The sequence below is a fragment of the Dryobates pubescens genome, chromosome 10 (genome assembly GCF_014839835.1).
Source record: "Dryobates pubescens isolate bDryPub1 chromosome 10, bDryPub1.pri, whole genome shotgun sequence".
Lineage (NCBI taxonomy): Eukaryota > Metazoa > Chordata > Aves > Piciformes > Picidae > Dryobates > Dryobates pubescens.
This window is the reverse complement of record NC_071621.1, coordinates 9451211-9467823: the sequence shown is the minus strand read 5'-3', so window position 1 is coordinate 9467823 and position 16613 is coordinate 9451211. Positions and strand designations below refer to the sequence as shown.

The 16613-nt window shown below is 40.0% G+C and overlaps 1 protein-coding gene across 1 annotated transcript in view; it reads left to right on the top strand.

Moving 5' to 3' along the window:
• Positions 1 to 16613, top strand: part of SYTL2 (synaptotagmin like 2) — a 66070-nt gene that overhangs the window by 13766 nt on the left and 35691 nt on the right. Inside the window, exons 2-7 of the mRNA XM_054164842.1 lie at positions 3793 to 3941; positions 7717 to 7849; positions 10866 to 10935; positions 11441 to 11540; positions 12563 to 13441; positions 14193 to 15776. Of these exons, the coding sequence (XP_054020817.1) occupies positions 3793 to 3941; positions 7717 to 7849; positions 10866 to 10935; positions 11441 to 11540; positions 12563 to 13441; positions 14193 to 15776 (2915 nt within the window). The remainder of the gene's footprint in view (positions 1 to 3792; positions 3942 to 7716; positions 7850 to 10865; positions 10936 to 11440; positions 11541 to 12562; positions 13442 to 14192; positions 15777 to 16613) is intronic.

The window sequence follows — 16613 nt, the reverse complement described above, 5'->3', positions numbered from 1 at the left end:
CTCCTAACACACCCTAGTTTCAGTGATTGAATACAAAGGGGAATGGTGTGGGCAGTGTCTGAGGTAAAAGGGTTGAACCAAACAGGGTGAGCCCATTGAATACTTGTCTTGTGACTCAGTACCTTCTCCCTAGAGAATGCCCTGAAGCATTAGCTGTGGTCAGAGCTCTGCTGCCCTGCAGGCTGTACAAACAGCTGAAAAGCCAATCCCTAGCCCAAAGGAGCATCTGTTCTGAAAAAGCAAATAACGCATGGGAAATGAGGTGAAAGGGAGATGCAGTCATCTGTGTAAAACATTCTTGCATGCCATATTTTCACTGTTCCTGCTGGCTGTGCTCATAAACTGGCTGAGCAATGAACACTTGGCTCATACCTGAGTAATATATTCGCTTGAGGACAGAAGGAAGCTACTGCTTTGTTCCTGTTCCAACTTGGAAGGCCTGCAGCATAGGTCAAGTACATATTTTGACTCTTGGTGAAGCATAGAGCTATAAGCAAGAAGGAGCTCCAAATTTTAAATGGCCCAGCAGTGCTATGGACTGTTGAATATTGACATCAAAAACGCTGGTGGTGACCTCAGCTCCTGGCAGCCTTGTCTGTGTATAGCTGATGTGAGACAGAGAAGTGGTTTACACTCCTAGGAGGGACTGGCTCTCAACAGTACTTTCAAAAATAAGTTTAGAATATATTCTAATATAGTTGATGCATTCAAATAGTCTTTTCGTTTCTGGCCATACAAGGATGAAGAAGCTCAATGATAGGTAAGAATAGTCTACCTTAGTGTGGGGGTTGGAACTGGTTCCTTGTCCTTTCTCTGCTGTGAATGATTATTATATACATGACAGTCAAATACAAAGTATAAAAAAAGCAGCTGTCCATCACAGCTACTTGATTGCACTGCAAGTGCCTTCTAAACATATGAGCAAATAAAATTGGCATGACCCTCCTTAGGGTTGGACTAGATGACCTTTAAAGGTTCCTTCCAATCCAAACCATTTTACACTTCTATGAGGGGCCATCAGACATGTGGAAGATAGCACCATCCCACAGTATGTAAAGGGTGGCTACCAGGAGGACAGAGACAAGGGGAAAAAAGGGGTAATGGGTACAAGTTACTCCTGGGAAGGTTCTCGTTGGGATCCAGAAGAAAATTTTTCACTGTGAAAACAGTTAGATATTGGAATAATCTCCTAAGGGAAGCAGTGAAGATTCCCCTACATTGAATAGTTTTAAGACTGAGCTTGTTATGAATTTATGAAATGAATATGCCAAATATTGGTATTACTAAAAATATTAATAATGTTTATTAATATGAACATTTACCTAAAACTATTAAATAGGTTTGATGTACAGTTGGAATTTATATTTACAGTGGGAATGTACAGTATTTAGGCAAATATAGCAACTTTAAGCAAACTGGGAGGAGTAAGAGGGAAAGAGAGGATTCCCCAATGCAAAACGGCACTCAACTACGGGGGGGAGACTCAACAAGAATTGTTAAGACAAGGAGGCAATGAATTAATTACTCACAAAAGGTTCTACCCCACATAGGGGGGGCTGCTGCTGTGTATAGCCATTGAGGCTTTTTGGGGTGCTCTCGTGTGCCAAGCATGGCTGGTTGCCAGCAGGAAGGCCATGCGGTCTTGATGGCTGGTGTGGCTCCAGCAGGACGGCGGGCTGGTTACGGCACGATTACTGTGACAGGCTCTTGCATTTCCCTGGGTAAACTGAAGTACGGCTCGAATTCTAGTAGCAAGTGGAAGCGAGGCTTGGATCCAACGGCTCGTGGTTTCTCGGCGTGCGCTGAGTAGGCTCATGGCTTCTATCCCAGGCTCTGGACCAGGCAGCTTCAAGCAGGCAAGGCCAAGGCAAAGCCAGGTGAATGCAAAATCAGCCTGTATTTATCACTTGCCTGAGATTCAATTGGGCCAATAGGGCAACCAAAGCCAGCAAACAGTTACCCAGTGAAAAGGGATTCTGCCAGACTGTGGCTGTAAAAGGCGGAAACGTAAGCCTGGCTGGGGAGAAGCAGTGGCCAGTGCATGTGCCCTTATCCCAGAAGGAGACTTGTTTACCAGACATTTTGGGGCCACCTTTTGTTCCTTTTCTCTCATTACCACAACTCCTGCAAGGAGGGGGAGGAGAGGGATGGGGACCATGTCTAGACACATTAGGGCCTGTCTGGGTTTGTGCTGGGCCTGTTTAGCCCTACTACCACAGCTTGACAGGGTGTTGGGCCATCTCATGTAAACTATGCTATCACCTGGAAAGGTTGGACCAGACGATCCTTGGGGGTGCTTCCAACCTGGCATTCTGTGAGTGAGTCTGTGTTTAGCTTTGAAGTTTCTGAGGAACTTGATTTGTTCTGATCTCTCCCATGAGTTCTGTTTATAAGCTTGTTTGCTGAAGTAAAGGACATCAATGGAGAAAGCAGATTGTGGTCGTTTCAGGCTGTGCCTGGAAAATTTTCCACAGATCCTGAACAGAAAGTAGTAGAATGTAAATAAATCACCATTGGGTGTAAAAGGAAAATAATAAGTCTAAATAATGCCATTGGATAGATAACGAACATAAGCTAGTTGTGTATACCAACTTTCTTTTTGGCTTCTTCACTCTTGCTGATACTAGTTCTGGCTTGTGCTGGCTTTGCTGACCTTGGCTGCAGTGCTTTGTTGTGGCTGAGTATCTAACAAAAAACTCTGCTCTTTCTCCAGTCTCGTGTACAAGGGAATAGGGAAGAGAGCAGGGAATGGGAAGCTATTATTAGCCCCCTGGTTTGTCCAGGGGGGTTCTTGTACTGTTTATAAATTGTAAATACCTGTAAGTATTGTATATTTTGTACATATTCATTGCATTTCATTTTAGATTGTAGTTCTGCTTGTAAATACAGCTTCATTTGCTTCCAACTGAGCTGGTCTGGCAATTTTATGTTGGGGGGGTAATTTCAACCCACCACACAGATGAAGCCTGACTTGACTTTTTAAAAATTAAGTAATCTTTAAATCTGTGTAGTATCTTTCCTGGTTTGCAGGTTACTTTCCAGGCCATGTATAAGCATATGCCTAGTGTGTTACACGCCTGACAAGGAAATAAGACAACCTCAGACTACACACAGTGAATTCACATTCTGTTTAATTGTGCTCCAGGAAAGCAGGATGACCTTGAAGCCTGAAAAAAATGACATTTTTGTTTCACAGTATTTAAAATAGCTGCAGTTTGTGCAATAGATAAACTCCACCAACTTATTTTGCTGTTTGTGCCATATGATGTCTTTCTTTGCAACTCAGTGAATTCATGTAAGGATTTTTGGTGTAACCCATGGGGAAGAATGGCACCATCTTTCCAGTGCACTTTTGCAATCTGGACATAAATGTAGTGGCATGTAGACAATCTACAAAGGCATCTTCTGAGCCCCAGAACAGCCACAGACTTCATTCTGGCACAGACTTCCTATGCTGCCCTTCTAGTTTGCCATTTTTATCTTTGAAATTTGGCCTTTGGAGGCAAGAAGTCAAGATCTGCAGTTATGGGAAGCTTCTCCACAGCTGTGTCTACTTGAGAGTTTTATCATAGCAAAGCATTTACTTTTTTAAAGAGTTACTTCAGCTGATGCTTTGAGGGTAAGAGGGCTGAGGACTTTTCCCTTCCCTGCTCATTGTCATCTTTCATAAATAAATAAGGAGAGTAACAGGCCATAGTGAAAAACCCCCAAAACAGTAGCAAAAACAAAAGCAAAACACAACACCCCCAGACCTCCTAAAAAGTCTTTTACTGTCTTCTTCCCCCTTCACAGGCATTTACCAGAAAAAGTCAAAGATGCTGTTCAGCTGAAGAATATGAGCGGGCAGTGGTTTTATGAAGCAAAGTCGAAGAGGCACAGAGATAAGATACATGGAGCAGATATTATTAGAGCTTCCATGCAACGAAAGCCTGCCACTCGTGGTAAGCATTTGGATTCTATTTTCTTTTGGAGAGGCTGTCTCTTACTTAGCTAACTTCAGAGACTGTTGTCTGTGATATACAAGAACAATATCAGTATCTCTATAAAATTATGCAAAAAGAGATTTCCCATGTAGCTCAGTGTAAGCTTTCCTCTCCCTCAATGCTAGGGATTAAAGACAAAATTCTGTGATGACTTCTAAGAGGAGAGACTGCCTCCTGTTTATGTTGAGGACTAAAAGCCCTCTGCTCTCCTGGAATTCATTTTCATTTTAATCTTTGAGGCCTTATGAGCTACCCTAGAACATGCAAAGAACTGGAGACTGAGGAAATTGCTCTTCCATGTGGATTTCCAAGATTTTGGATGCTTGCTTTGAGACCTTTGAGGTTCCTTTTTATTTTTCAGGAGACCAAAGGTTGCTTTGAAATGGTAGGGATCATGAGCTAGAGCTAGTGCTTATGACTACTGAAATATGTGTGCTGGGAGCTCTGGCAGCCAGAACTGACATCCTGTGTCCACTTTACCTTTAAATGCACCCACCATCCTCCACATTATGGTGGATGCCCTCAAGTGTTCTGCTAGAAATGTTTGTTAAAGCCAGTTATGTTCATATGCCCGATAAGTTGCAGATGTTAATTTAGTTGTACAGATAGGTAATAGTACATTATGTGTAAATTGAGTAATGTTGGCAAGCTTGGTGCTCACTTGATGGTAAATATTACATTCTGAAAGTCTGACTTGATTATCTTGGGAAGATAATGTGTTCTGTTTAACATCAGAAGTAAATAGTGTTTTGTTTGGAAAGGAACAAAATGAGAGCAGAACATAAGAGCCACTCTACTGGATCAGATCAGAAGCCTAGCTCTCAAAATGTTAAGTGATGTAAGGGAGCTCTGGGGATCATTTAGTCCAAGCCTTCTACTAAAGCTGTCTCACCTGGAGTACGTTGCATAAGAACATGTCCATGTGGGTTTTGAAAGTCTCCAGAAAAGCAGACTCCACAACCATTCTGGTCGTCCTGTTCCAGTGTTCTGTCGTCCTCAAAGTTAAAATGTTCTCATTTGTATATGTTCTTCTGTGTTCTGATTTGTGCTGATTGCCCCTTGTCATGTTACTGGCCAGCACTAAGGGTCTGACCCCATCCTTTACATACTGATAAGCATTGATAAGATCCCCTTTCAGTTGACTTCTCCAGGCTAAAGAGCCTCCGATCTCTTTATTTATAAGAGAAATTACCTCCAGTACTCCCATCATCTTCATAGCCTCTGCTAGACTCTGTCTAGTAGATCCTTGTCTCGAACTGGAGAGCACAGACCTGGTCATAACACTCCACATGTGGCATAACTAGGGCAGAGTAGAGGGGAAAGAGAGCCTCCCCAGCACCTTGCCTCTGAAAGTTCCTGGCAACGTGTGTAGGCTCCAAGGCCAGGACTAGCCTGCAGCCAATTTGAAATAGAGGAAATATTTTCTGGATTACTATTTTTTGTCCCCATTAATTTCTTTAGAAAGTTCTTTAAAGCCATAAAACCTTACCACTAACACTCAGCGTGTTGTATCTTGAGGCATTTTAAAATGAAGATTTCCCACAGAAGGAGTGACCATTTCCCATTCTGGTTTTGAACTGATCACCATTAACATTACCCTTGAGAGAGAAAGTGAACAGTGATCTATAGTTACAAAACCATATATAATACAGTATACAGGACTTTATGGACGTCTGTTATCAATCTCCCTGCATCTGGCCTTCTAATCTGAAGATTCTTGGTCTATTTTATTGTTCTTTGTACAGAAGGTTGGGGGAGTTTGTGGTGTGGTGCTTTTTTTCTTTATTTTTTTGTTAGAGAAATTGATCCCTGTCTTCTCTTAACCTCCTCTAGTTCTACTAAATCCTTTTGACCTAGAGACATGCCTCTTATGATTCTACCACATTGTAGGGAAATTTGAGTGTGTGTGTGGTTATTTATTTGTTTTGAAGTTCTATGAACTGATTTTGCTGTGTGAAGCAAGTAAAGTACTCAGTAGTCAAAATGGACAACAGCTTGCTATTTACTGTAGGCTTCATTACTTCATTACTACAATTTAGCCTTGTTTTTCAGTGGCCAATCCTGCAATTTTACATGTGATTAGTGGGACACATTTGTGGTTTTGGCTGGTTTTGGACTTGAATGTTAGGAAAATCAGCTGTCAAATTATAGCTAAATTTTACAGTAATTTATAGCTTAAAGAGAAGTACTGAAAGCCATATTATTGTAAAGGAAGGTTAATTACTCCTAGTCTTGCTACTTGAACAAAGGGACTCACTGGCACATTCAGAACTACATGCAACTACTTGGTTTCAATGACTTTTTAGATGTAAAGATACTTTTGCTCGTAGTGGGAATAAAAGTCTTACTTTTGCCTGCTAAGAAATTCTTCATTTCTCAACTATTGAAGTACAAAAAGCAGTAGAGGAAATAGACTTATACTTTTGACTCTGAAAGAGGCTGTCAAAATAGAATTCTGTCCCACCCCAACATGAAATGCAAATGTATTTGTGTTTGCTGAATGAACTGAAGCATAATTAACTGAATCTGCTTGCTGGTGGACAGCAAGTTCTCTGTGGAACAACAATGTGCCCTTGTGGCCAAAAGAGCCAATGGTATCCTGGGATGAATCACGAAAAGTGTGTCCAGCAGGTCTAGGGAAGTTCTTCTACCTCTCTATTCTGCCCTGGTGAGACCACACCTGGAATAGTGTGTCCAGTTTTGGGCTCCCCAGTTCAAGAAGGATGGAGAACTGCTGGAGAGAATTCAACGGAGAGCTACGAGGATGATTAGGGGACTTGAGCATCTCCACTATGAAGAGAGACTGCGATCCCTGGGGCTGTTTAGTCTTGAGAAAAGAAGACTGAGAGGGGACCTCATCAATGTGCATAAATATCTGAGGGATGGGTGTCAAGTGGACGGGGCCAAGCACTTTTCAGTGGTGCACGGTAATAAGACAAGAAACAGCAGTTTCAAACTTTAACACAGAAGGTTTCACCTCAACATGAGGAGAAACTTCTTTACAGCGAGGGTGATGGAGTACTGGAACAGGCTGCCCAGAGAGGTTGTGCAGTCTCCTTCTCTGGAGGCTTTCAAAATCCACCTGGATGCGTTCCTATGTGGACTACCCTAATTGATCCTGTTTTGGCGGGGGGGTTTGACCTGATGATCTCTTGAGGTCCCTTCCAACCTCCAATACACTGTGGTACTGTGAGGTGGGGCTTTTTGTTTGGTTGATTTTTGTTTTTTATATTTTCTTAACTGCTGATGGTAATTTTATTCATAAAGTATTAGCCACCTGTGTAAATTAGAGTTACTACCAACTTCCAGTTTACTGCTGTAGGAAGAGAATAATTGTCTTGATTAAACAAACTTCAACATATTTTCAGATTCCTATGGCTTAATTGTTTTTGTTTCCTCTGGGCACTTAAATGTTTTTTAAAGTTTATCTAGCTGCAAAAATGACAGGATTGGTCTTTTCCAGAGCTGCTGTAGCAAATTCCCCTTAGGATCACTTTAAGGTCTAAAGCAGATGTGTCTGGAGTAGTAGAGCAAAGTATTCAGAGCAGCATCTGACATTCGTAGTAGCATTAAAGAACAAACAAACAAACAATTCTTTAGAAGTCACCAGATCCTGCAACTGTAGTGGACTTCTGAAGTAGCTGTAGGACTGAATGCAAATACTTTTATTTGCTTCTTAAGAAATCCTGTATGAACATGCAGCAGATGAAAATACTCTTGTTCCATGTTTTAGCTGAAATGAGTCAGAACAAACCAAGCAAAGCAAAGAACAGCTGGGTGAGCAATGTTAATAAAGAAGTCTTTGTACCACCAGAACTGCATGGCATTGGGGAACATCAAGAACAACAACTCAAATTTAATTCAAGGTAAGCTGTTTAATCATACTTAATATGTATATATGGGGACTGGTGAAGCTTGTGAGCTCTAAGTTCCATCCGAAGTATTGTACTTGCCTCTTATTTCCATGATCATTGAATATTTCTTCAGAATCAACCAAGGAATCCATGCATGTGAAATGCTGACAAATCGTAGTTCTGTATTGTTAATTGTTTCACATTCAAAGTAAGAGCAACCTTTAGTTTACTTCTTCAAGAAAAAGGTTGTCAGTGCTGTATAGAATGGCCTCACACATGTTCTCATCTCACAGTTTGGTCTGGCTCCCAGAATTTAGGGCATGATTTTCATATTAGAATGACTGGCCACGACTAACTCTGCAATAACCTCTGTGTCTCTTCAGTCACTTAATGCAGACTATTGATTCAGTGTCTGTTGTAAGCTTGGATCATACTATGAAATTGCTCTTTTAGAACTTTCCAGCTTTTTGGGTGCACAGATTTTTTGGGTGCACCTCTGAGACTTTTTAAGGAGGCCATATGCATTTCAGGTAAAAGGAACCAGAATCTTTGGATACTTATGGAAAATATGTCTGAATCTCTGGAAGAGAGAGGCTTCCATTCAGAGTAAGGCCAGATGGTCAGTTCGGATATGCTCGAATGACAGGAAATTTTCTTTGCTGCAGGAAAGTGAATAAGTAGTTTCTGAACTACAGAGTGTTTTGTATTAAGTCACTCTCTCAAGTCTGTGAATGTCCCTAACAGCTCCATTTTGCTTTGAAATAACCTGCATTGATTTCTGAGAGACACATACCTTCCCCATAAAATACCTACATGTAGTAATTTGTTAGCTGTGTGGAAAGCTTTCAGAAAGCTTACGTTTGAAAAGGAAAGTGCTCATCTCTTTGCTAGAGTGGCAGCAGGTAGAAATGAAACATCTTTAAATGGACAGATTCCTCAATATCTTTGATGAAACAAGAACCAAGATGTAACACAGATAATTATTGCTTGTGCTTTCAGTGAACAGAGTGATCTAAGAGACAGTTACTTCTTAAGGTGGCTGGTTTACTTCTGATCAGCTCTTTCTTGTCTGTCTTCTAAGCCTCTCTCTGTACCTCATGTGTTTTCCTTTTGCAGCAAGGCTTGTCTCCTACTATGCATTTGTACAGTATCTAGTAGCAGTTGAATCTTTCCCTTTTGTGGTCTGCAAACTGGGCATGCATGTTCATGTTGAATAGCATCAAAGGTTAGTGTAAGTATTTGCCTGCAAATCTATAACCTTTCTCTAGTATTGCTAAAGCTTTTGTCTTGTTGCCTCTTGGTTCCTGCCCAGTGCCGTCCTGTCTGTGTGGAGTGTGGGCCTTTATTGTGGTCCTCAGCCTTTCTCGTCTTGCTGGATTGCAGTGCAGGAGGTTTTTAATCTGGGTGTATTTATCAGTTTGGCTTCATACACTCTGAGATAGGCTGCGTTCACAAAGCTAGTCTGGGAACTGTTTGTTCCCTTTTCCCATCTCTGTAGGTTGAAGGTAAACCTGTATTTCTGGACCCTTTGTTGTGAAACTTAGCTGTAAGACCCTGGGTGAGCAAGGAAGAGATACAGAAATTTAGAGCTATGATTACAACTGGTATCTTTTTCCTAGCCTTATTTTCAGGGCGCTTAGTGCTGTGTCACTTTATCTTCTCCATAATTATGTTTTTCCATTTGTAAAATGGTTTTTCCATTTGTGGAAAAAAAAAATGTAATTAGGTTTTCCAATTTGTAGAACAGTCTCGAGCCTTGTAGCCTTTCAATGATAGCTGCCAGATTTTTCTCTAAACTTCAAGGTTAACTGTACTTCACCCTGGAGAAGATGGGAAAGTTGTTGTCCCCTCAGAAGGGCAGACAGTTGCCAGTTGCTTGATTGGAGAGATCTATCTCCATGTGAGGAGGCAATTCCTGTTTGAAATTGGAACTTGGTGAGAGCTGGGAGCTGTTTTCTTGTCCTGAGATGTCACATCTACCCTCAAAATTGTTGTCTCATGGCTCTGCTACTTACCAGGCTATTTGAAAGTCTTTTCTTTTGTCAGCAATATTTGGTATGCATGAAATATTCTATGTTGAAATCTCCTTGTACATCTGTATTGAAAAAAACATAGGAGTTGCTTTCCTTCCAAGCTTGGGGTCATATTTTCTACTTGGAGGATATGCCTTGACTGTTTTCCCTGTCCCCAGAATCATGACCATGTAAGTTGATTTATGCCAGCATTTTCTGTGTGAAGTTAAGATACTGAATGTGGTTATGTAAAGCCCATATTTAAATCCACACCTAACTTCCACCTTCAAAACAAAAGCAAATACTTTTTAGTATCTGACATGTTTAGACAAACTAAAATTACAAAAATCTGATTAATTGTGGGGAGGAACCCTTGCATCAGTCTGCAAATAGATGAAATATTTCTTGATATAACGTAGGCACTGTCTCTTCTGTCTGATTTACTTTCTCCTTACCTAGGCTATACTTAGTCAGAATCACAAGCAATAACTTGCTTCTGTTATGCTATCAAACCACAGATTTTATAGACCTTAGTTGAAGGAACAGTATATAATCTCTACCTCTGAGGGATATGGCATGCCACAGTGGTTGGTTGATGTTGGTTTTTGGTAGTGGTTGTTGTTTGTTTGTTTTGTTTTGTGTATTGGACATTTTGCCAAACTCTGTTTTTATCAGATTTTGGCACTTTCCTCCACTTTGATTTCAGTCCTAGAAGTATAAATGTAGGACAAGGATGGAGACAGCAGTACTGACACTGTTTGGAGAGCTGCTTTATTTATATAAAGCTTGCTCAAAGATCTAAAAGATACCAAAAATGGTTTCTGTTATGCCAAGCAGAAGTTGTGTTGAGTTCTTTAACAAGCAAAAAAATGCTTGCAAGGAAACAAAGCAGCAAGAATATCCTTTTGCTGTGGGAAGGAGAAGTTCATGTATAAATGAATCTTTGGTTTACTTTTTCACAAAGGCTTAAACTAATGTCTCATTTCCTGAAGCTAGTATATGCTTTTTCTTTACAGTTCGAAAATAGCCTCTCTGCTAGCCAAACCAGAGGAAACACATATGAAGACAGCAGTCTCATCAGTGAAGGTATTGAATATAGCATTTATTTTCTTCTGTGATAAAGTTAATTAAAAGTTTGAGGAATAAAGATAGTAAGTTTGGGGGGTGGTGGTGGAAATCATTTTGGAGGGAGATGATGGAAAGTACTAAAAGTTTGTGCTTGACATAATTTCTAACCTCTTCAGCCCTGGAAAGAATTGTCCTGCTGTGTTCCAGTATCTCTGAAGTCACAGAATTAGAGATAAAATTATTTAAATTGCAACAACTTGGGATTTTCAAGTGTCTTTAAGAAGTGGCTTATCTCTGCTGTTGGTAACTAGAAAAGGAGCAAGATGAAGGCTATCACAAGCACTTTTGATAGTTCCTTTGTTCATATTGTTCGGTTTTTTTGTATCCAATGAGGCATGCTTTCAGACTGCTGTCAGGGTAGTGAGGCAGAGGAAGTCACTGCCTTTCATTTATTTTGGCAAGACTGTAGTGGTGTAATAATATTTGATTTCAATTATAATGGTTTGGGGATTTATTTTTTTAGCAAAGGAGAAATCCATTTAATTCCACTGCATCAGGTGACAACTTAAACAGTGAGGAATCAGAAAACAGAGCAGTCACTCAACCTCAGTTATCAAAGAAAGGTAAGTATACTTATTTAGCATATGACTGAATTTTTTGTGGTTTATATATTTTTTTGTTGTTGCTTTGGTGGGCTTTTTTACTTTCATTGCTGCTCCTTGTAAGATACCAATCTTAACTACTTGAAGTTATCCCAAGACCCGTGGAAAATGTGTATGTACTCAGGAAATGTGTGTTTGTGTGAGTAAATGGATTTTACTTTCTTTTTTTTTTACCTTGTAGTTCTATTCAGTATTAAGCACTCCATCTGAGAAGCCTGTTTGTCCTCAGCTGCTGTTAAGAGAACAGAGACATTTCCTTGAATTTGGTAGTTGTCTTTATGATCTTGCAGCCATTGTTGCTGTTGGCTCAAGAGAAGCAGTTTAACTTTTTGATCTTTATTTTCCCCCTTTGTTTTCTCAGTCCTATTTGTTTTCAAATCCTTCCTTTTCTGCAGTATTCTCTGCAAGCAAGTAGATAAGTGATGATACATAACAATGCAGACGTTTGAAGCTGTAATTTACAGACCCATACATGGAAATGGGTCTCCTATCTCTGTTACACAGCTTATTAACATGGAAAAGGACCTGCACATTAGGAATAATAAAACCAACTATTTCCCTACCTTGAGGTCATATATGTGTTTTACCTTGTTCCATATGAATGTCGAAATAGCCTGTTTCCAGTTTTGAAAGTTAACATTCTGAACCTGAAGAGGTCAGTGTGTATTAAAAATCTGCCTTTCCCAGCAAACTTTGTCCCTTGCAGGATTAATGCTGATCAAAAATGGGATGCTCGCTCTGTCTTTGGAATTATCAAATAGTTAACATTTCTAGAATTAGAAATAACTTTAGGATTTTAATCTGCTGAAATGCCCTATTGCATACAAATGAAATTAACGTTGGATTTTTGCCTGCATTTTACCATGGATCTTTTTAATAAACCTATTATTATGACTGCATTTGAGAACTTCACTGCCATATCCCTCTGTTTATGCAGATGAACATCATGTAAACTTGTGATTTCTTTTCTATATATCTTACAGAGGTCTTGTCATTATCAGAAGAGAGCCAACCTAAACTGAACTTACAAAATGATGAAACAGAGAAACATACAAAGCCTTCTGTAGAAGCTACTGATGAGTCACAAAAAGGACTAATTAAGCGTCCTGTCCCAAAAGCTAGAAAGTTAATTCACAAAGCAACTGATCCTGTGTCACAAAGTGAAGTTGTTCCAAAACCAGCCAAATGGACTGAGAAGATCAATGGTGCTGGTACACCACCCAGGGGCATTCTGAAGCGCAGTTCAAGTTCAAGTTCCACTGACTCAGAAGCTCGTGTTAGTCAGATGTTAGATGTTCAGAAAAAGAATGGTCTTCCTACAGCAACTATTTTTGAAGGAGAAGCTGAGAAGAACTCTCTTACAGAAGAAGCCGAAGACTCCACACAAAGTTCACTGGAAAAACTTAAACAAGTGAGGTTCTCATGTAGCATAGGTAAAGGAGAACCTCTGCAAGGCCCAAGGGTATACCACAGCAGAGAAAAAGCAGAGTTTGAATTGTTAGAAACTGACAAAATAAAGAGTAGTGAAAATGATGCTATTGGATCAGATTCACTTGAGAATAAGCAAGTTTCTCCTGTAAAGCCTTTTGGAACCAATTCATCAGCTTTACAAATAACACCAATAGATGGCTTACAAGGAGGTCCATCGACATCTGGCCCTTGTGACACTAATAGGTCAGGCTTCCTGGCTAATCAAACCTTGCAGGGAAAGGCAGTTACTCCTAAGCAACTTGAAACTTCACAGAAGACCTCCAGCAATACCTTGCCAAATAGCAATAATGAACTGAGTGGTGATGAGACACATGAAAATAAATTCAACCAGACTCTGAGCCATGGATCAAAGTCACACAGAAACTTTACTGGTAAGAGACTAGTGGGAATGGGGAACAGTATGTAGTAACATATAGCACGTGTTCATTAATGCTTGAATTGCTTGTGTCTAAGAAATAACAAGTAGGAAGCAGAAATGGTAAGAATGTGCTGCATATTGCAGAACTAAATTAAAAATCACTTTTCTGTATTTTTATGTTCTAATGTAGTTTGTTTGTTTTTTTTTAAATTATCTTTTATTGGTAGTCTTAAGAATTAACAATCAGATCAGAGGCTGGACAGTCACCTGTATTGTGAATGATGGAGGTGAAGTGATGGCATTTGGATAAAATTCATGGCAGATCTGTCTGCACAGGAACTGGAGTAGTTTTGGTATACTGCTGTCAGCTGCTCTTGGTAGTAATCCAGTTGTGACTTGGGCACCTGATTATGGGACTAAACAAAAATATGCTGGGTTGTCCTTCCCCAGCCCAGCTCCCCGCCTCAACTTGCCCCCCTTCAATGTAGCCATTAGGATGAAAATAACCAGTCATAACTGCTTGCACCTTCAAAAGTAATATGATTAATCTTCCAGAAGGATATCTCCTTGCATTAATCTATTTTTAACTTTACCTGCAGTGTGGCTCTTACAATAAACACAAGGACAGAGAACTCTTCTTCTGTGCCAACAGTTTAAAAACCCTCAAAACTGAGTGATTTGTTCTGTTTTGTTTTTCCAAGATAGGTTGAACATTTGTAGAGTTGTGTGTCTGATTCCTAACTCTAAGTTTGTTTATGTTGTAGAAAAGCATCAGCTTTCTGCTAAGACAGAAGTACATGGGGTGTCAAATACCAGTTCTACAAGCCTTCAACAAGGTAAGCCTGATCTTGTTGAGGAGCGAGATGTTAAAGCCACTTTCAAGCCTGACAAAAATGCTGAGGAACTCGTTAAAGTGGCTGATGAATCTGTATCAAAAGTTTTAGATTGGTTTAAAAGAAGTTCCGGTACTGAAGACAGGAAACATTTTTCAGCCAGATCCCAAGACAGGGAACCCCAAGAGGAAGTGAACATCTCATCCAGAACAGCAGTTCCTCCTGCAGAACAGAGTGGGCCTAGCATGGATAGAAAAACAGAGGTTACAAAAGAGGTAACATTTGGAAAGATTAAACAACATAATAGTATTTCACCTACATTTATTTCAGAAGATGCACATCTGATAGAGAGAATGAAACCTAAGAAGGGGGAAGAAAACGAGGACCAGAATTACAAATCACCAACTGAAATTGACTGTACAAGAGTTCAAGAAGTAGAACATGGTCAAAAAATCAAGCAACAAAATCAAAAATCAAGTTTGATGGAACATGAAGAACACAAGCTACCAGCTCAGAAATATCAGTCAGAGAAGTCAATACAAGAAAAAAGAAGAATAAAGGAGATCAGAGCATTCTGGGAAAGGGATAAATCTGTTCCCAGTCATAAAGAGAGAGAAGTTAGTATCAATGCTAATGCATCAGGTGGTGGTGCATTGAAAGGTCTCAGAGATACTGAGAAAATAAAGCCTACTGCTATATACCTACCTAGTGGATCAGGTGATCAAAGCAAGTATACATTAAGAAGCTATGGACTAAGTTGTGTAAGTCAGGCTTCAAAAAATGAACATCAGAACTCTTATGACCTTGGGCCAGTCCATGCACATGAAAAAGTGGAAAGAAGAGCCTCCTCTGATGGTGAAGTTCCTGAATATACAGAGCTGCCAGAAGCCAGTAACTGGCAGCCAAGAGTTGGTGCCACTTTATGTTTCCCAGAAAGCAAAGATGAGAAGGAAACACTTAAACAAAAAGCTGCTGCTCCTTATCAACAGAAGCCAAATATCCAGGTTTTGTCTTTAAAAGAAAAAATGAATGAGAAGTCTAAGAATCAAATTTCAGATCCTTCACAGTTCCAGAGTCTGAGAAACTTTTGGGATACTGGAATTAAATTACAGAATAACATTGATTGGGAAGCTGTTTCTTTGCCAAATAATGCTAGTTTAATAGCCTGTGAAGTAAAATCAAAGGAAGATAAAGGCAACAATATATTGAGCAAGCCAGAGTTAATTCGACAATCACAAACACCTGAGAGAGAGAAAACACAGAAACTAGATCCTGTAGTACATGAACTGCCTCTAAGATCACCTACCCTGAATGTGACACACACACAAAATACAGACACTGTCCAGCTGGACAGAAAACCAGTTATATCAAAACCCCAGGACAAGATTGGTCTTTCACAGCAAGAAGTTAAAGACTGTACAGAAAGAAATATTGTTTCATTAAAAGAGCATCATGCTTCCTTGCAGTTGCTCCAGTCACCTGGTGATAAAGATGCTTCCAAGGAGACAGCAGTAGGTGAGTGGCTATGTTTATCTACAGAAAAAGTGGAAAAGAAGACTACTTCATTAGATCTCAGTCTTCCTAAAAATGAAGTTTCAGAGACTGTGGATAAGGTTGTCCTGCCTAAAGCTGAGCTTGATGTATTCAAATTAGGCCTGAATAAGTTAGAAAGGGAAGCTTCTGAGACATCATCTAGCTTGAATCTAAAAGAAAACATTTTGGAAGAGTCTGCTTTTCACTCAAATCAGTGCAGGGTCTTTGAAAGAATGGTAGAACAGAGGCGTGACACTTCTGTTGATCAAAAAGAAGAAATTAGAAAAGGTATGGAAAAAATGAATGTGCCATCAACAGATGAGCATGCAAACAAAGGCCTCAGGAAACTCTTTAGGGAATTTGAACCTCTTTATCTACAGCATCAAGCAGCAGACAAGGATAATACTCTTGAGGGTTCTCAGAGGCCTCAAGCTGGTTTGCAGGACCTGCTCAGAGAAACTTATACATCTCAGCCTTCTGAATATAGAAGGGTGGGAATTAAAAAATCTGATGACATAAATAGTATATCACAAAATAATTGTGCTGTAGAACCAATGTGTCAAGAAGATACTGGTCAGCCTGAAGAGGTCAGTGAGACCATAGAAAAATCTGTTGCCCCATCCAAGGCCAGTGATTTGAGTTCTGCTTTAGAGAAGCTGGTGACGGAGGCCTCTGAAACACCACCTCCTAAAACAAAACATGCTGATAGTGCAGTGCAGAGAACTGCTGAGGTGGAATTTGAAAGCAGGACCTATCTGTATGATGGAGAGTTGCCACAGGAGATCAATGAGACCATAGAAAAGTCTGTTTTCCCATCCA